The sequence below is a fragment of the Alligator mississippiensis genome, chromosome 1, assembly GCF_030867095.1.
Source record: "Alligator mississippiensis isolate rAllMis1 chromosome 1, rAllMis1, whole genome shotgun sequence".
Taxonomy (NCBI): domain Eukaryota; kingdom Metazoa; phylum Chordata; order Crocodylia; family Alligatoridae; genus Alligator; species Alligator mississippiensis.
In genome coordinates, this window is record NC_081824.1 from 275,002,540 (window position 1) to 275,024,345 (window position 21,806).

Genomic DNA, 21,806 nt, shown 5'->3' on the forward strand with positions numbered 1-21,806 from the left:
TCTGAAGTAATTTAAGAAAAGCTGAAAAATCCTGATGCCATTTTCAGTTAGATGATTCCAACCCCTGAATCAGGTTGTCCAAAACAAGTCAATATCTGGCCCCAAGGAGTACTACATTATCTAGTGGGCCTCTTGTGCAATGAAGATGGTTGCCCTAATGCTAACTATCTGATCTCAGTAGGATAGATAAATTACAATACATAAAAATTATACTTACTTACTTCATGTTGTAAGTCAATAGTGAAATGTGAACATTTCATGTGAACATCATCATATTTCTTGTAATCACATGACACTTAACATACACACAAATGTACCTTTTGTCCCATGGGTCAGACCTGAGAAAGATGAGGCTGGCCCACACAGTTTTTGTTAGGAAGCATCCTTGCCTCCCTAACAGGGTATAAGAAAGCAGGATTTCTAACCCCCCTTTTTATGACAATCTGCAAACTTTTAACTGACAATCAAACTTTTTACTGACATGTTTTAATAGCATATGTTTTACATAATAGTAATACAACCATTCTGCCAGGCCCTGGACAGCATTGACAAGAGCTGGGTTCTAATTTAGGGGTTTAACACAACTTTCTAAATCTGACCCTCATATCCAGATACCCCCCCCAACATCATGCACCCCACATCATGCTGATGTACAGATGCACCCCACATCATGCTGTCACCAACCCAGCCCATCCCCTGACCTAATCACCACAGGCCTCACACTTTCTCCCACATCTTGGCATGAACTCTCACCTGCCATTTCTCTCCTTCCTGGCCCTATAAACAATAGTGAGATGAGTTCTGAATCCTTTCAATGATATGTAATAGATCAATGGAAATATATATTTCTAAGCAGGTTCAATTAAAAAACAAACAAACAGGAAAGTCTCTTCATCTGAGTTCCATCACCATCATTGGAGCTGATGAGGGTGTGGCACTACTTTCCAACTAATCTTTCTCCCCTTTCTCAGGCAACCTTATTTCCCTTCCAATGAGTGTCTATGTAAGGAGAAATAGAAGGCTGAGCTGGAATTAACCCTTATTTCTTGGGAAGCCCATAGTCACCCTGATTCCTGTTACAGTACATTTATGGCTTCCTGGCATCTTCAGTCTTGCTTGATTTTTTTTGCAGTAGTTGGAGTCTCCTGAAGGGCACACAATCAGATGGAGAGAAGGAAGGAAGGAGCACTATGGCTCCTTCTTTTTGTCATGGCACTGGTGGTACATTAATGAGTAGGGCAGTGGTAGAGGAGCAGAGGGTCCAAAGGGAGCAAGGGAATGTTTCTGAGAGAGAGAGAGAGAAAGAGAGAGAGAGTCAGAGAGAGACAAGTCATGTTGTCATGGTAGCAGTGCAGTAGGGAGGAGTCCACCATGGGTGACAAAGGCTAGGAGGAGGAAAAAAGAGTAGGAGTGTTGTCATGGTAGCAGCAGCACAGGTAGGAAATGCCAGAAGGAAGGAAACAAAATGCAAATATTAATTTCTACTTTTATTTTCATAGATTTTCAAATGGTCCACAAATATAAAATTATGGTGAATATTCCTAGTGTTAGGAGTTGCTCTTTATTTTTTTACTCATAATATAGTTCTGGTATGGATGCTCTTGTAATAGAAAATTATGGTCTATAGAAGTGACTGCCATCAAGCCTATACATACATACTTTTTCTGTTATAGTTCTGTTTGGCAACACTTGTATTATATTTGGATAATAAATCCAAGCTGTGGAGAAGATTAAAAAACCTTTAGATAACTCACAGAATGGATAACAGTTAGAGAAAAGCAAGAACGAGCTGCGATCTCATGCTCCAGTTACTGCTGGAATGTGGTATAATTTTTTGGTCTACTCGACTCCACTCACTTTTGTTCAAGTTTGGGCACAACCCTTAGTTCAAGTTAAAATCAGATAAATATGGGAGCAGAATAACTTGAAGAAGTCCCAAAATATTTTCCTGGATATAAACGGTCTTAAAATTTACCTAAAAATAATACTGTTCATGGTACAAATTATTCAAACAGTAATATGGTCAATATAAGAAGCTTTCACAAAAATTCTTCCATTTTTAAAGATTGTTTTTGACAGATCCAAGACAAGGTTGCTTGGAGGAAGACTCTTCTGATTGCTAGGTATCATGTGAGAAAGGCCAAAGATTTCAGTAGGAGATTCAAATGAAAACAATACTAAGGAGATTGATTTTAAAAAAACAGTAACATTTTGAATAGCCTAGACTTAGAGAAGTGATCAGAAAAAGTTACTGCTAAATTGGGATGATTTACTTCAACAATCCATGCCCTACCAATTAGACTCTGTTCCTCCATTCCCCATTTCTCCTTATCCCTTCTCCCACCTCACATGCACACATGATGTACCCTTCTGGTATTAATTACCTAGAAATGCAACTGGTTGCTTGTGAATTAACCTTGAGTAAGTGGTATTCTGGCCAGTGAAGAACAAATCTTCAGCCTGAACACCCCAGGCAGGGACGTGCAGGCAGCAGATCGTTACTGTGCCCCAACTCCTTGCAGTGGTGATAGTGTGGTCTGAAGCCAGGGCAGAGCTGTGATCTGATGCCTGCATGCCCATGCCTGGGGTGTGCAGGCTGCAGATTGCAGCTCTGCCCTGGCTTTAGAACATGCTGTCAGCACTGCAAGATCCCAGCCCAGCTCTGGAACAGCTCTGCACCCTGCTGCACACCCTATCAGCAGGGACAGTGCTAGGAGGGACTTGGGTGGGCTATAGCCACCCAAAAATTGCCTGTAGCCCCCCACAGCCATCCCTCCCAGCTGTGCCACTGCTGATGCCCACTCTATGCAGGCAGCAGCGGCTGAACCCACCCTGCTCCTGCCCACAGCACAGCCTCCCCACCCCCCAAACCCTCCTCAGTCATCCCACCAGGAAGAGGCTGGTGCCATTCCTGCCCTGCTAGCACTTCTGGGGCCAGTCTCCATGGAAACCCTGGCCCCACGCTATCACAGCATGGCTGCTGCTGGGGTCTCCATGGAAACTGGCTCCAGCCATGCAGGCAGGGGCTGCTGAGAAATGGAGGTCACTATCAAGTAGATCTGGTCCATGGACCAAACTTTGCCCACCCCTGTTGTACAGCCTCCTTTCACATAGTATGTTAGCAGATCAGAAAGGGTCCTGCCACCTGTGTGGTCAGTAAAAAGCCTTGTCATTCTCATGCTAGTAGATTTTGTGAAAAAAGTGGGAATAATGGAACCTTATACCAATGGTACCATACTTACTGCTTGTTCTCTAAAGTTATAAAGTTGTCATATTCTCTGTCCTAAATATCATGGAGAACTTCACCCACCAAACAAAGAGTCATGTCATTAGGAATTTTCTGCCTGCTGCATGTCCAGATAAGGGTTGGGCTGTTTTGTTTAATCCATTTGTATTATGAATAACTTTAACCTTGGTGCCAACTCAGCGTGAGCTTCAAATCACAAATTATATGCAAGCACATTCTGCCAAGAAAGTGGGATGTCGACTGCGTCTGAGAAGTATACTACCTTTCTAATGTGCCCCAAAGCGCAGCTTGTAATTTGTATCCATGTGGTTAACAGCTCTCTGTCTTTGATGTGGACCAGGTTTCACCCACAGAGATAGTTTATCTATCATAATTTTCCTTCTCTGTCAGCATATCCTTTCAACTTGTCAGTTAAATTACTTGATGTTTAGACTCTTAAAGAAAATTTAAACCATCTCCTAATTTCTCGAAATTATTAAGTGGTACAAAAACATATGGTCCTTGACTTTGGTTAGAGTGCAGTCTGAAAGAGCTAATAATCAAGAAATTAGTGGAAGGGAGGACAGCTATTTGGTAAATCTGTTTGAAAGACAGGGTTGTATTTCTTGGCTTACACAATACGTAAAAACAAAGCATATTTTCTCAGCTTTTTGCCTTATGTTCATAAATACATGGAATTGTGGTTACTTTAATGCTCAGAAGAGAAGGGAATATCATGGCTGCTTAACTCCTAACCTGTGAGCCAGATCTGGTTCCCAGAGCTCTGTCACCTGGGCCTCAGTGTTCCCCATGAGTCTGAAAACTTGAACTGGGTTCAAGCCCTGGAGTGGTGACTTCTCCCATGCTGCCAAATTCCCAGGCTAATGAGGTGCCCTGTGGGCCACATAGCTAGATTCAACATTTAGGGTGTCATGGGGCCTGACCCCAGTGCTTGGGGCTGGGCAGGGGTAGTGTGGGGCCCAATTCTGCCACCAGGGCCGTCTCTAGGGGGGTGCAAATTGAAGCGATCTCCCCAGACCCTGCTCTTTAGGGAGTCCCACAGAGTGGGGCAGAGCAGTGGTGGCATGGAGCTGGGCAGAGTGGTGGCTCCGCATCTGACTGCTCACCACTCTCCCCTCCTGACGTTGGCGGCAGCTTTTTCAGGTCTGGGATCGAAGTGGGGACAGGGCCCTGCATGGGCTGATTTGCCCTGGGCCCTGCACCCTGTTCAGGTCACCTCTGCCTGCCACACAGGATCAACCAAGGGTGCGCATGACCTGAACCAGGCACACGGAGCCTGGAGGCTGGGGAGGAGCTGGTGCAAAAGATTGACCACCACTGTTTTAAATTCTTCTTTCTTTCTGTAATACTGTGTGTGTATGCACCTGTGTTGGGAGTGGGGAAGGGGGGTACTGTGAGAGACAGAGAGATTTCTTTAATACCTTAATTTTTTTTCTAAGCAAGGACTGGAGTTCTTTTACTTTTCAGTGACCTAACTAAACTCATCAATCAGTGTCTCGGTATTATATTCTCTCTCGGAGACAATTGGTGTTTACAAAACATGAGTTATAATATTTATGTATTTTTCTCATTGTTTCTGCTATTGTAAAACTAACAAGAACTTGAATGTAGTGCCAGAAAAAAACAAGTGACATGAAAGAATTCCTGCTGAGAACATATTAACAAGTTTTGGACTGTTTTATATGTTAAAAAAGAATGTGTTTTGAAAATCTAAAATACTGAATAATGTAGAGAAGATCTCTTGCTCACTTCCTGCTCACACTTTTCCAGAATGCTTTTTGAAAAAATTAAAAGGCACAAATTTAAAAGTATAAAAAAAAAAAAAAACAAGAAAAAAAAGAAATAGGAAACCTCACACACAACCTCATTGTCACAAGATATTAAGACCAAAAACTTGGCAAGACTGAGAAAGTAACAGCATCCTTAGTTATGCTGCCTTGGAAGATAAATTTATAAGGGCTATCTTTACACTGCCTGCTTTGAATCGCATTGCCTTCTGGAATGCAGAAGGCATTACTTCTTTGAGTACATTGTTTCAAAACATATTTATTTTTATTTATGTAGATTAAAAACCAATTAGGACTGCACATCCCCAGAACTACAGCACCTATTTTTTCTTATAGCATTGTAGTACCCAGGTGTTAAGTGCTGTAACTAATTTACAAAATATGTGGGGCTAAACCCATAGAGATTCATGACCAGCTGTAACTTTAAACATTGTACTGGCCTCTAAACAAAGATATGGGTGGATTCACAAATTAGGCATTTCCCATCCTGCCTCCTGTAGATGTTCAATCCAGTACATACTCTCATGGCACGTTTAGCAGACTGTATCATATAAAATGCAATTTACTTAATAGGTAGAGCTCTGTGTGGAAGGCCCCCATTCAAATGCCTTCTCTTCCTGATCTGGAGCAGGTACTTGAACCCTGTTCCCCTACCTTCCACATGACTACTGTAATCTTAAAGCAGTAAAGCGTCTCGTAGTAAGCAGCCTGTGCCATACTCTGTTAGTGGTTTCATAGATTTAATAGATTTCATAGACATTAGGGCTGGAAGGGACCTCGGAAGATCATCGAGTCCAGCCCCCTGCCCAAAGGGCAGGAAGTCAGCTGGGGTCACAGGATCCCAGCAAGATAAGCATCCAGTTTGCTCTTGAAGGTGTTCAATGTAGGGGCTTGAACCACCTCCAGTGGCAGGCTGTTTCAGACCTTGGGGGCTCGGACAGTAAAGAAATTCTTTCTTACTTCCAGCCTGAAACGGTCTTGTAGTAGTTTATGACCATTCGACCTAGTTGTCATCCCTTGGGGTGCTCTGGTGAACAAACGTTCCCCCAGATACTGGTGGTCACCCCTGATAAACTTGTAGGTGGCCATCAGATCACCCCTGAGCCTGCTCTTTTCCAGGCTAAAGAGCCCCAGGGCTCTCAGCCTTTCATCGTAGGGTCTGCTTCCCTGACCTCTGATCATGCATGTGGCTCTTCTCTGGACTCTCTCAAGCTTCTCCACATCCTTTTTGAATTGTGGAGCCCAAAACTGGACACAGTACTCCAGCTGTGGCCTCACTAAGGCCGAGTACAAGGGGAGAATAATGTCCCGGGATTTGCTTGAGAAGCATCTATGGAAGCAAGCCAGCGTTTTGGTCGCTTTACTAGCCGCAGCATCGCACTGCAGGCTCATGTTCATCTTTTGGTCAATGATGACCCCCAAGTCTCTTTCTTCCATAGTGCTAGCCAACATAGCACTGCCGAGCCTATAAGGATGCTGCAGGTTTTTCTTCCCAAGGTGGAGAACCTTGCATTTATCAGCGTTGAACTCCAACAGATTCTCGTCCACCAACTTGCTGAGCCTGTCCAGGTCAGCCTGGATCACCCGCCTGTCTTCTGGTGTGGATGCTTTGCCCCAAAGTTTGGTGTCATTGGCAAACTTGGCCAGCCCGCTTCTGACTCCAGTGTCCACATCATTAATGAAGATGTTGAACAGTATGGGTCCAAGGACAGAGCCTTGGGGGACCCCACTGGTCACAGGACACCATGATGAGTGACTTCCATCAATTACTACCCTCTGGGTCCGACCACGGAGCCAATTTTCCAGCCAGTGGATCATGGTGGACCCAAGGCGACAATTGGCCAGTTTCTCCAAGAGGCGATCATGGGATACCAGATCAAAGGCTTTTTTGAAGTCAAGATATATGACATCAATCTCTTCTCCCTTGTCCAGGTGATAGGTCACCTGGTCGTAGAAGGAAATGAGAGAGCACACATTTAGGATTTCAGACAACTGGGATCAAGTTCCAAAACTGGCAAGGGAAGATCTGAACCTTAGTCTTCCACATCCCAAGTAAGTGCTCTAATTTCTAGCCTCTAGAAAATAAGTGAGGAGCAGCACCACCTCCTACTCCTCCTTTCTTTTTTCCATATAGAAAAGCAGTCATAATGCCTCTGAAGACTATATGAAGTGAGATGCTTCTCTCTAGTCCAACCCTCTAGTGCTGCTATTGATTTTTGTTGGTACAAGATCAGGCCCACAAACACTAGTTAAATTTCCATGTCAGTGGAACTACTCGTGTTTAAGTGTTTTGCTGGATTGGGCCACAGTGCTCCTCAATTTGCAGGATTAATCCCTAAGGTGCTATATATAAAGGAACCTACCTTTTATATAATATATTACTCAACTAGATTCTCAACAGTATTACTCGACTGTGATTTCATTAAAAGTTAAGCAGTCTTTAAGGTTAAGCATATATTGAGGCGCTTCCAGTAAACAGGGGTAGCTGTAAAAAGATATTTAGATTGCTTAGGTGCTGTGCAGTATACTGTTAGAGCTGTTACATGTGCCTGTTCAGTTAGAGCTTTGTTGCACAAGACACTTAGCACGTGTTTTATTTATATTGTTGTAAATGTAACCATGCTATATTAAAAGTTAGAACATGTTCCGAGCAGTCAATATGGTAATGTTTACTACAATCTCCAAGTATAACCCGCAACAAATTCAGAGACCAGAGCCAGTTTAAGACTACAGTGCACTGCATTGCCAGGACAGGGAATCAGCTGCTTGTTGGTCCCACACTGAGCACCACACCAGAGCTGGTTCAAGACTCCAGTGTCATGCCCAGCTGGGGACTGACAACCAGCCAGCTATGCTAGTATTGTCTCCTTGGAGCAGTTGGATAATAATTAAGCATGTGTTGTTTACTATAATCGATGATATTTCTCCCCAGAAAAGTCCTAACTGCTATAATATGATTGCAGTTAGCATGACACAGTCACACTTACCACCTGTTTTACAGCTTGAATATTTACTGCTTGGACACTCACATTTTAAATGCAGTTCACAGGTCCTAAGTGTAACGTGACTGGTTGCTGAAAGGTACTTGAAGGAGTGTTGGAGCCCTGGCCGTGTGTGCGCTAGCTGGGCCACTTGGCAATAGTATTCTGTAGGAGCAGGTTGCTTTCAATAAAATGTATTATAGTTTCTGATCTCTGGCTCTCTGACTTATTGAGCGAGCTACCAAATAATGCAAAACAAGGTAAAGAAAAGGGGGAATAAAAGGGACATTTGCCACTTTCAGAGAACTTATAGCTGTCCAGCAATACAGCAGAAAAAAAGGAAGAAATTCAAGTAGACCTTCACTATCTGTATGTTGCCTAGTGGACCCAAGGAGAAAGACCTAGTCAGAGAAGCTATCTTTTCTCAATCTTTTTGCAACTCTCAAATACAAAATAATAACTATGGGAGAGTACTAAAACATTTGAAGAGTGCTACATACCAGAACATGTACAGAGCCTAGAGGACAAGCCAGATGAACTGGATAGGATTACAGAATCATAGAATCCCAAGGCAATGTGCAGAAAGCACAGTGCAGAGAATTCAGTGCAAAGCAGATCACCAGAAGTACAAATGGGTTGCCTGGAGATATGACAGCATGCTGCACATGCTAACGATAACTTTTAAACATCAAAAAGGAATACTTTTCAATTCCTAACAGAGATTACATTTTTGGAAGCAGTCAGAAGCTAAATATATCTACTCTGGACCCACTAATTCTCAACAAAAGCATAGGGACAGCATACATTGAAAAATATGGAAAAAAAAAACCTGCAGACTAGTGTCTTATACCTTGAGAGCACTTACCAAAACAAAGTGTCTATACGTATACATCGAAAAATAAATGTTAGCTCTGATAATATAGTTGAAAAAAAAATGTGTTAATTTATGTTCTAGCTGAGCCTGTTCACAAACCATGATAACAATAGCCAAAAAGGGATTAACAGATGCACATCCCAAAATAGAGGCATTTTTTCACCTGCCATTGTATAATTTAAATATAAAAAACACAAAAGGAAAACATTTAGGCTACAACAACATGAAAAGTGATCAGGTTCCAGAATTTTAAATGTGGGCAGTCCCTGCAGAAACTACTGCAGTCCCTGCAGAAGGCATGGTGTTAGGGAAAAACATGATAGATAAAATACATGAGGGACATTTGGGCACTGAGAAATGAAAAAGATGAGCAACGATTGGTCCAGTATGAGTGCTGATATTGAATAATCTGTGAAGGTTTATACAACATGTCAGAAATACAGCTCAGCACAGAAGAAATAACCTGTTGTAGTCATAGAGGAGATATTAGCTCCTTGGTATCAACTGTGCGCTGACCTATTTGTTCATGAAGAAAAAGTTTACTTAAATTGCTATTCCTACTACCTGGAAATTACATTACTGGAAAACATAACAAGTCATGTCATTACTCAAAATCAGTTGCCAGATATGGGATTCCCAAAATGTAGCTGTTTTGCTTTTAAAGGCTTTGCATATAAATATGGGTGTCCCAAGTATCCACAATCCAATGGCATGGTAAAAAATGGGATGCAACTAGTTTGTCCTTGGTGTCTGAAGCTGTGGTTTGTGTGCTTGAGCCCAGATGGTTGTGAGTTCAAGGCTGAATGTGTCCCCTGTACCTGCCCCTGGCCTGGTGCATGCAAGGATCTTGGAGGCTGGACAGATATTTGGCTGGGGTGTTATGACCCCCACACTTGTTCCTGCTCAGGGCAGGAGGTCAGACCTGATGATCTGTTTAGGTCCCTTCCAACCCTAAGCACTATGAAGAAACTGTTAAAGAAAGCAAAACATACAAATTCTGATCCATACCTGGTGCAGTACCCATACAACATGAATTATCTTCAGTAGAAATCCAGTTTCGCAGGAAGATCAGAACCATTTTACCTAATTTACTATACTAGGATATTGTTGACACCTGAGATTTGAATGCATTAAGAGAAGGGGATAAGATTAATCAAAAATAGTTCTATGGCATGGTAAGTATTTATCAGCACTGCAAACCAAGGACATGTTGCTCATATCTAATGGGAAAAAAATGACAAAAATAGCATTTCAGATACCTCGTGGGTTGTATCAAGTTGTCACTCTGGAACAACAGCTGTTCTGGAGGAACAGAAGACATTTAGACTAAGTACAGATGTTCAAAAAGCTTGAAGCAGAATCAATCTAATCTATGTGGGTTTCTCCAAACTGCACAGATTAGCTTGGGAGCAAACAGAAAACACATTCACCCTTCAGATGCGGGAGGGGGGAGGGAAGGCACTGGATGAGGGCAGAAGGCAGGAGGTGTTCCCTCATGCCTCTCATCAAGGCAGAGTGCCAAGGGCAGCCAAGCAGGGACGATCCCTGACTGGCTGCTAGGCACACACTCCCAACCCCTCACTCCCACCACAGACTCTTCCCCAGTCCTAGGCTTCCAAGAGAATCCCAGAGGGAGACACCATGGTACGCTCCCCCCTGTCGCCACTGGCAGGGCTGCCAGATGTGCCATGGTGACCCTTTCTGGGGCTGTCCTGAAAGCCTAGGGATGGGTATAGGAAGGGTCCACAGTGACAGTAGAGGGTTGGGGGCATGTGCCTGACAGCCATTTAGGGATAGCCCGGCTCTGTAGAAAGAAGGACTGGGATCTAAGGGCCCCAATCCTTCCTTTTATGAAGCACTTGTGTCCCTGCTGCCTAGTGCAAGCATCCTAAGCTGCCTGACATGTCTAGCTGGCTGCTGCTGATACTGGGCCTGATCCTTGCTTGTATGGAGCACTAATGTACCCACTGCCCAAGCCTCCTCTCTGCCTGCCTGAATCCATGATGGCTCGGGTCTGTCACAGCACAGATCAGCCGAGCACCCAGCAGGTACTAGCTTGTCTCCATGCAAGGAGAGGCTAGTGGAGAGGGGATGCTGGCAGATGATGACCTAAGTTGAGTCAGGAGAGGATATGCTACTGAAGTTCAATAGACAGGTTTAACCCAAATCAGTTAAATCTGATACTACATTGATACAGATCTATCTTAGACTGGGATATGCCATTTTTAAACCAATCTATGTGCTCCAAACTTCTGTTCTGTTATGGCTAAAGACCAGTTTCTAATCACCTAAACTGGAAAATTGTAATGTCTGCACCTGGTCTTAGAGTTATCAAAGGAGGGAAAGAAAGAGCATCCCAGGACTTATAAAAGACCATCTAGTCAACAAGATTCCACAAGGGAGATTATAGAAACTGCATTGGAGACTTGGAAGAACTGAGAATGCGCTAATGTAAAACAGATCTAACAATTGCAAGGCATGGACAAAGGCAAATCGATACAGGGGAGAGCTGCAACATATCTTTATGCTTCACATCTTTGAAATCTGGTTATGGTTTTGGATATCTTTGTTGTAAAAGGGGGAGATGCTAGAGCAGACAGTTGCTAGAGCACTGCAAATTGTTACATTTGCCTGTTTGGGAAGGTACTTAGGGAGGGGCAGTAGCTGTCTATAGTAGAACATATCTGTTATGATTATTTTTAATAAACTCTATTATAGTTTCTTGACTTTGTCTCTGACTTGTTGGTCAAACCACCATAACACAGCTGCCTAGCTAGTCAAATTTCATATGTAGATTATATGTTAACTGAGTCAGTTAGCAGCATGGAAAACCTAGTGGGCATTTTTACACATGTTTCGGGGGGGGGGGAGGGAAGTGCATTAGTTAGAGCATCTCTGAGAGACACTCTAATTAAAGGACCCAGAGAGTCATATGTATCAGCATCCCCTACTTAAAAATGTCAACAGGGGCACTTTAACTAAATCTTGTTTGATGGGCTTTAGTTAAAGTGCCCCTGCTGTCATTCTTCATTGCGGGGATGCTGATACACATGACACTGGAATCTGCCGGAGCATGGTAGTTACCATGCTCCAGCAGACTCAATTAATCAAGTCTTCTCCAACACACTGTAATTACAGTGCTTTGGAGCAGCCTCACTGCATGTGTATAGGCTCCTAATATGATTTAAATTAATGGAGTTTCTCACATGTACCTTTAAAGGTACTCTTTGGAGGCCGTTCTGCTTTGGTATGAGGATTTGTTAGTATTTTATAGCTAACTATATAATCCAAGCGTTAATGCTTTTTTGAGGTTTGGGGTGGCACAGATGCTAAGGTGCACAGTTGAAAGACCAGTGGTCACAAGTTTAAGGCTATAGCAAAAGTGCTCACAGAATGACGTGTCAGATTCCAACAAAATCTGTGAATACTGCTAAATATATATTTTTTAAAGTGTATCAAAATTATTGACTCTGTCAGGGTTAAAATGGGCTAAAAGTATTTTAATATACTTCCAAATTATCAATGAATGCAGATTTGTCATCTTATTCCGCCTTGTTCCTACTTTCTTTTGCAGATAACGTTTATATAAGTGCTGCCGAGCTGGTGTAATGCAAGGAAGGAAGCATCATGAAATGGAAACACTATCCTTTTTTTATTGTGGTAGCTGTACTCAGTCTCTCCAGGTCCCATCATTTATTGGGTCAGCTCATACCAGGTAGGTACCTTTTTGTTTAATTTACTTTGAATATCTGTATATGTCTTTGTTTTTCATTTTATGTCAGTGTGAATGGCTTAACTGTGCGTATGTGTGTTTTAAAGTTCAGAGTTTAGTAAATATAGATTCTATATGATATCAAATTGTTCTTTTTGATTATGAAAGGAAATATATAAGTTGTAGCCTTAAACTATTAGAAGGTTAAGATGGCAATTAAAGAATTCTTTTGATTACCACTGGTTGGTGGGGAGAAATACAAAGTGCAGAAGCAGACATGAAGATCAAACGGAATAGGAAATCCATAGAGAATATCACTGAAGAAGAAATAAAATTGTAGACCATTTGAAGTAGCTGAAATATAAATGTAACTGAAATATAAATGTATGATGGAAGTTAATTTTTATAACACATTGTGGCAGCAATCCATATGGTTACCATTATTCTCAATAACTTTTTTGGAGTCAGGTCCTACTGGTCCTTGCATATAAGTTTCATTAGTGATAAAGGGAATAGAACATCTGTACAAATTTACAAATATACTCTTTGGAAAATGCAAAAAAATGCAAGCTGTGTTACTTTGTTGTAGCTGAATAAATAACATGTGCTTTTCCTCTTCTCTGATACTCCAAAAAGCAATGAATTTTGAACGCATGCATAAAGAAAAATCTAAGAATTTAGATTCAAACCACTGACAGTGTTAAAATAAACCAGTAAGAACAGCTTCTGAGTCATTACATCTTTCTGTGCAACATCTAAGAAAAAAAAAACCTAACAGAACAAAAAACAACTATCCCATATATCCTTTGTAATTGTTGGTACATTTAACTCCTCCATAAATAGTAAGAGGCTCCAACAGCCACAAAAAACAGTGATGCTTTTTTATTTTAGTGATAGCAATGTTTTTTGGCTGGGATTACAATAGTTCTGTGGATTTCATGATAGCTATGGTTTTTTACATTAACATGTTAGGTGTGCAGTATCCTGTTGCCTACACAATGCACAACATTTATTAAACGCAAAGAGAAAAATCCAATTTATAACCATCTGAAAAAAGTGGAAAACTTTTGTTTGGTATTAAAGAAAAGCAGGGTTGTATACCAGACAAATATACATATGTATACAAACATATATTCTATATGCATCATGTTTATTTCTTGTACTTTAAATTTTAATTAGGCCAATATTTTATATCTGGTTTATTGTGGAGATCGCATTTAGGTGACTTTATCTGCACCATCTACTCAGTAAAGTGGGGGGTAGGAGGGAGATTTTTTGTATAGTTTGGTTGGTCTGTAATGCAAAAAGGTCCTTAGAGAGGAAATGAAAAAAACAACAAAACCCCCACATATTTGAGGGCATATCACATGGTATAAAAACAGAGCAAGACTCTGGTAAAGTACAATGTTACTTAAAAAATCTCTTCTTAAAAAGTTTGACTTCAGACTTCAAAAATCATGTCAAAGCAATTTACCTGTCAAAAATATATCTGCTACTATTTTTAGAAATGAACACCTGCCAAGCCCTACTTATTTTAATGACAACTATCTTCATCTACTAGCACTGGTTCAATCTAGTCATAGTTTTATAGACTCTACTAAAAAGGCTGTTTGCATTGTATTGCTCTTTCCATCAAATTAGTTTCAGAATAAAATCACAGGTGGCATCTTGATTTTGTCCCTGCTTTGTAATTTTCATCACAGATCTCAGACCTGAACCAAGAGATTACTTTAGTTGGCCAGACATCAGTGTGTTCAGCCTAGCTGGCAGGGGGCCAGAAGTGCGATTATCTCAGAAGATCAAATAAAGCAAGATTCTTTTTTTTTTTCTCCCTGAGCAGTACATCCCATTCATTTTGCTTTGTCTCAGGTCATTTACTTTTAAAGGTATTTCTTTTTTTACTCAGAGAAAGTGATCATTAGAAATGACTAATGAACCCTCCCCTTAATTAAATGGAATAAAACAAATACTTCATTAAAACTGTCTCTGATTTTATATTTAAACAGTATTATAAGAGCAATAAACAGCAGCCCCCTTTTTTGAGAATTGTTAAAAATAACATAGCAAAAGATAGCAATTAAAATAAACATTAGTACTAAGCTTATATGATCAAGTGGGCAGTGTATTGTATTTAAATAAAAATGTAACCATAAACATTAACTTTACTTTTTAAAAGATATTAAGTTATGGAAAGTGCCAAATGATGATAGGTACAACTTTTTTTTTGAAGGGATGTACTGAGTTTCAAATTCTTTAATTCTCCTTAATGTTATATACTACAGATATATAATCATTTCTGCTATTTATTGATGATACAACTGTAACATTACATGATAAGCTAACAAAAATATATTAAAGTCTAAGCATTAGAATTCTCCTCAGTAAAATGCAAATTAAATTTAACAGGAATCCCCCAACTTTGAAACATTTATTTCATTTTTTTGTTGCATCTTTTCACATATTCTAGTTGAGTTTTCTGCCTTTGCATCTAGGGCCCACAGGGAAGTACTGTCTCCCTTCTTTATTAAAATCACAGATGAGCCTTTCATCCTGTGTCATTACATCTTACCTCTAATTCACATATAAAATACAAACTCGATTCTACTATGGTTGTCTCCTGAGACATAAAGTATCTCTGATTCCACATCTTTATTTAATCAGTGCTAGAAAATTTATCTGAGAAAGATGTGCTTTTTCTCTTTCAGTTGGTGTATTTATTTTAAAAGTAAGTAACTTAACCAGCTAAATTGTAAGTGCATTGATCTAAAAAAAATATTACTGGTAAGTCATTTTATGTTTAATTTTTATTTATTTATTTTTAGTTAAGTCACTGAATATTTTAAAGTTACCAGTTGTGACATTATGAAGAAAGGCAAAGGAGATGATCAAAAAAGGTCTAGAAACCCCACATGGGAAAAGAATATTTATGAATCAAGTTTAAGTACTCCTGTCAGTTGAACAGAAAGAACTGCAGGCCTTTAGATTTAGGACCTGGTACAAAGCCTTTAAGTCAGTAAAATCACTTTGACTATGGGCTTTGTATCAGGTAAGGTTCATTAGCACAGAGAACCAGGAAAGGGAGGAAAGCCTGATCCGTGGCATCCTCTCTTCTGACCAGGAGAGGACTTTTCTGATTTTTGAGGTATTAGGCAAAGTGGATATACATAGAGAACAACTGCTTTTCTTGATATTTCTCCAAACAGCAGCCATATGTAAGCCTCATAGTGACACAGGATTTTGTGAACTGACATATACTTGTAATAGCTCCTCAGGCTCTAGTGATCTGGTGGCTAAATTGTGGAGGGGCGGGGGAGGGGAGAATCCCTTTGCCTCACACACATTAGTAGGAGAATTGGGAATAAATCATTTGGCTTTTTATGTGGTTTTGGATCATGAATGACTAAACAAACTGTAATATTTCAGGAAAAGGCTTTGTGTGATATCTTTATTTGGGGCAACCATAGAGGTGGGAAAGTTGTTGGGCAAGCTTTTGGGCAGAGCTTAGCCTGTGCCTGTTTCTTTTTTAGACCTGAAGAAGGGCACTTTATGTCCAACAGTGTGTCCAACATCTCTCCCAACTATACAGTTGGTCCAAAGTAAGACACCACTAAAAACCTTTGACTTTGGTACATTGCCTGGACCATCATGGCTACAACAACCCTCCTACTTAAAATTTTCTAATTTCTTTAATTTATTTTTTTTTTTACCTTGTGTGGGATGTTTTCCAGTTGAGTTTTTGCCACATTCCTCATATTGGTTTCCAAGACTTCCCCATATCCAAATGCTAGTTTATCATTTCCCATTTTAAAAGAAAGGACGCTCATTTTTTTCAATGAATGTTGTGACATTAGTCACTTTCCAGACTTCCAAAGTCTTAGATATGGTGAATTAAAAAAAATGCAATGTAGGGATTTGCCGATTTCCTTCATCACTTCCTTTTCAGGCATGTGAATCTGCCAACTGGCTCTGGTGCTGTATTTTCTTTGAATACACATTACCTTTTGACAACCAATTTCTATACTACCCTACAATCTTTATGTCTTATATTGAAAAACTGATCCATAATATAGGAAGAGCTCCATCCACTGCTTTATAAAGATTAGACATTGTCACTTTTTATTATACAATGTACATTTATTTCACACTTGTCTGCCTCTAACATGACTGAACAGACGTTTGATCAGATTTTCCAAATAAATCACCTCTGTGCTGAGAATAGCTCATCACAAGAGGTTAAGGGGTGTTTTAGTTTTTGTTTAGGCAAGGAGGGAAAAAAAATTGAAATAGTCAATGCATCCTGAACAGCAGTTTAACTAATCATTGTTGCACCTATATCTATATACAACTTGTGTCTTGGGCCAGGGTTTGAAAATTGGATGTTAATAAGGTAATGTCACTTAAGTTGAAAACAATAATCCTCACACTACCACTCAGCTAGCAGCCAGTGGAGAGATGCCTAATATCCAGATATTCTACAATTCACAATGTTAGAATTCTGCTGACATAGTTCTGGACATGCACAGAAACACCACATCTTGACAACTGCACAGCTCAGTGCCTATTCAGACCAAGGCCTATTTAGTGGGTTTCATAAATGAGGCATTCCTCTACCTCAATGCCTATATATAGTCAGCAAGAGGGACTTCATCTTGAAGGTATGCTTTCTTGATTTTTTTTTTTAATGGGATTTGCTTATATGAAGTTGACAAGTTCAACGTATTTAGGTGGCAGGGTACAACAGATTCCCATGGAAGCAAATTCCCCAGATTTGCACAGTCTTTTGGAGTATCCCTTGAAACCAGCCCAGGAATAGCTTCCAGAGAAGGTGAGCTCCTAGCCTCTTGGATGAGAAGACCTGGCCTTTTGTCCCTGATGCCTTGGTTTGCCATGGTTTCCACCAACAGCTATCTTCTAGCTTAGCTCCTGGAGAGTAACTTTTTACCTGTTCAAGGGGACAAACTGCCCCTAAAGACACGTAGCAAAGCAGGCAGCTCTTCTTATACACAAACCACCATTATTAGTCAACAGTAACACAGCAAGCAGATTTCATGGACCCTCAAGCTCAGGTGGTCAATGGTGGTCTCTCTTAAGTTTCTGGGATTTCTCTCCTCCTGCCTATCTTTCTTTCCCTGCTCTTGGTAGGTACAGACATTCAAGAAGCCTGAGGTGGAATTAATCTAAGCTATGTAGTTTTCTGTAAGCAGTGTAGTTTAGATCAGTAGTGAACAGAACACACATTCACCCTTTGGTGGGTGAGGGGCAAATCTTAGACTGGGTTCCACCATTTTTAAACCAGTCTATGGGTGCCAAATTTCTGTTCTGTTATGGGTACAAGCTGGTTTCTTATCACTTATACCAGTAAAAGTGCAACGTCTATACCTGGCCTCTGTCTCTGAGAACCTTCCTTTTCTCGCATGATGTTTCTCAGAAGTGATTCTCTTGAACCAGAAATAGCAGGGAATCTCTTCAGGTGCTGTCAACATAGGCAAACTGGTTTCATTGTTGCTGAAATGCCCGTTTTCCCCTAATAGTGCTCAGACAGATCTTCAAGACACAGTTAACTCCTCCTTTCCCTGTGTGCAAGCTAGTCAGGGGAATTGTTTCATGTACACGTGCCCGCTAACTTGAAAACTTAACAAGTATTTTTCTTCAAATTTGCTTTTTAAATTTTCAGTAAAACCTACCAAGTCAAGCAAGCTTGAAATTAGTAGTATTCAACACACAGTGTTTAGAAGTGCCAAGAGTAAATCCTTGCTCAAATGAAATTAATGGCAAGTTTGCTCTTGACTTCAGTGGGGCTAAGATTTTATTCCAGGTAAGACCTATGGGAAAAGTACATGCACATGCACACAATGGTATTTACTTATCGCTATGCCTTGCTAGTTCAGAACTAATACATTTTTAGCACAAATTTGGCAAATATTTACTTGCTGGCTTACTTCTGCAATGAAGAAATACATCTAAATACCTATAATTTGAACAATGGAATGAATGAAAAATTGGGATCTTAACTATTGTAGGGATTTACAATCTCTCTCTCTTGAGAGTTTCATGTAGCTATATGAAGATGGCTTTATGACTGAAGGGGATGGCTTTTCAGGAAATGTTCCTTTTCCTTTTTCATTTGCAAAATTGTCTAGTTGTAACTTCTAGGTTTTTAAATATTTTTAAACCATTTGCTTTTATTTGTACTTTTTATGTTCTTCAGAATTAATGCTACATTATATCATGACAGACTAGACCTGTCATCAATTAAATATCATGTGTTGTTTTTTATCATTCATGTGATACTGACTTCACAGAGGGGAGCAGATTATTTTATAACAAAGGAGATAATTATTTCATATCAACAAAAATGAAGAGTACAATAAATCATATATATTATGCTGCAGTTGGCCAACATCCATCATGCTGTAAACATCTACATTGTAGACATTATGGAATAAAATAGAAAGTGTGTGCATGTATGTCTTTCCCTCCCTCAACACTTCCTTTGGCCAGAACTCAAAATTCTACATACTGATCACACCCTCTTCCTAGTCCTCCATGCTGAAAGAGGCAGAAACACATGGTTGTCAGTGCTGATCTGGAATACTATGTTTAAACTGGAACTTCATCTGACGGATGCACCAGAATATTCTTTGAGGAGTAGTTTTGTCACTCACCATACTTTTTCCTCCTAACTGACACCATCAAATTTTCAAAGTTCCTTCATTGTTTCATGTTTCTTATCTTTAAGGGGTGACCTTTTTTTTTTTCTTTTCCTTTTTCTGAAGCTGACAATCCTATCAGTGGAAATGTCATGCTTTGAAAGAGGACAAATATTAAATGAAAAAAAATATCCCGGCACATGCCTTGCCTCTTAGAGATTGTCACTGTGTACACTGAATAAATAAAAAGATTGCCAGCTGTACTTCAATTCACGCCTGCTTTATTAGCTGTGGTTTTCCACTGTCCGACTTTATTTAATTGTCTGAATAGATGGAGACGAACCAAGAGGCACAGTCAGCTGCAAGATACTTAATAAAGAAATCTGTATTTTTAATCTAGCCATGGAGCACACAACTAGTCTGCTTTTGATGATCTGGCCTTTGTGATGAACCTGACTAAAAAACCACATGTGCTACACTGACTACCTAATTAAGTCATCAGGATGCATTGGAGCAAACTGAGTCTCTCTCGTACACTAGTATAAGTAATTTTAGACTTCTATTGCTTGGTTAATAGAAAGTGGCACTGTTCTAGATTATGACTGATAGAGGTTAGATGGTACAGCTGCTGTAATTGTATTTGCAGGTAGATTTCCCCTTTAAAATACTTTCTTTTGTGTACAAAAAAAAGGCAGAATTATTTCATTTCACTTTTTGTTTTCTCTGGTAATTAATTGGGAAGGGAGCCCATAAACATTTTTCTTCAGGTGCTTCATTGTATTGCTATCTTATATTCATATTTAAAAGCATTCTTTTAAATTTTCCCAAAGTGATCTTATTTTTGTGATTACAGTGAGCTTAGTTTTTTTCTAAATATTTACCTTTAAAAAAAACAGTCCTAATGAAAATTACCTTTAAAAAAGAATCTAAGAAGCTTGCTGATACATCAGGAAGGAAAGCAGAGGGAATTGGGCTTCTGAAATTAATTAGATTTGCTCAAATAGCAATTTCATTCTGAATCTGTGAGCCAGACCCAGACATTTTAGCTTATGTTTAGTAGTTCTTAACTTTGTGTATGACCCACTGTAATAAACCAGACTATTACGGGGCCTAATATTACTTGCTGTGAGAAAGTGGCATAAATCAGACTCTACATATTTAGCAGTACTTTGATACAGGATTTTACACGATTGTGTAAGTTTTTTTGGTCACCTTGTTGGCATTGCAGAATTGATACAGAGGTTATTTTATCCTGACTCTTATCTAGAAAAGATAAAGGATGTATTATGAGGACTTTGATTTATTTTTTTTATCTGCAGGTCCTGTTAATGTCATTGTGCAATAAATGGGATGATTGGAACAAGTGCTATAGGTATACAGACTAAAATGTGATTAGAAATAGTATGGAGTGAATTAGACGTGACTTTTTTCTGTATACAAAGGTGTTTCAGAAACTAAAGGCAATTTCAAATAAAACCATTTTGTATGCAGTGATTGTTTACTGGACCACATCACTTCTCTCCATAATCGTAAATGATATGTGCATTCAACAGTACCATCATCCGTGTTTCTTGCTTCTGTGTAGTGTATCACTCTGTCACAGCAATACAGAATGGGCAACCATCTTGCCATTAGTTTCTGAAACACCCTTGCATATTAAAACAAATAACAATAAGCATGCCTCTGCATCTCTCAAGATGTTTCTTTAGTCATAAAAAACAGTTCAAAGTTGTACAGATAAAAAATATTTATTTGGGAAGATGCATCTGTAACACTGTGAAGCCATTAAATCTGTTAAATGACAAAGTTCCTTCATTAGTACAGGCAGTCCTCAACTTACAATGTTTTGAGTTACAACATTTTGCACTTACAACATTTATAAACTGACACCCAGTTTCAACTTTCTGACATCGCTTTTGACTTTACAACGCTTGATCCAATGTGATGCCATGCCAGTGAACAAGTTTGCTGTGTCACCCATCTCCCTGGAGAACATCTGTTCAAACTTCCTTGGGCACTTTCTTTAAGAAAGCAGACAAGACTCCAGAAAAACCTGCAGCCAAGACTCCTGAGAAGACTTCAGCCAAGAACCCTTCAAAAAGTCCAACCAAGAGCCCTTCAACAAGTCCAGCAAAGTCACCTCAAATAAGTCTTTCCAAATCAATATGATTGCTATTTACAATATAAATACATTAATGTACCTATATTACTCATCTATAATTGATTGAGTACAAAATTCTGGCGTATTTTTGGTGAAAATAGGGTATTGGGCCTTGGTTCAGGAACCAATCTCCCATTTATAACGTTGTTTCTTATGAGAAAATTGGTTCCGAGTTACAATGTTTCAACTTGAAATGCAGTTTTCAGGAACCAATTGTGTCGTAAGTCCGAGGACTGCCTGTATGGTGTTAACAAGGGTATTTTTACATTTATGATTTCTTGAGAGGTTATCAATACAATATGAACAGGAACACATGCTAAGTTATTGCTGGTGCTATAAATGGGCATGTCTGGAGGTATTTTGTTACTAGAATATTTTCAACAAGTTTTGAGTG

At 39.7% G+C, this 21,806-nt stretch overlaps 1 protein-coding gene across 2 annotated transcripts in view; it reads left to right on the forward strand.

Moving 5' to 3' along the window:
- Nucleotides 1–21,806, forward strand: part of ROBO1 (roundabout guidance receptor 1) — a 1,177,688-nt gene that overhangs the window by 158,886 nt on the left and 996,996 nt on the right. For both annotated transcript variants that reach the window (XM_059720628.1, XM_059720629.1), the window contains exon 2: nt 12,464–12,604. In XM_059720628.1, coding sequence (XP_059576611.1) covers nt 12,517–12,604 — 88 coding nt within the window. In that variant the 5' untranslated portion in view covers nt 12,464–12,516. The remainder of the gene's footprint in view (nt 1–12,463; nt 12,605–21,806) is intronic.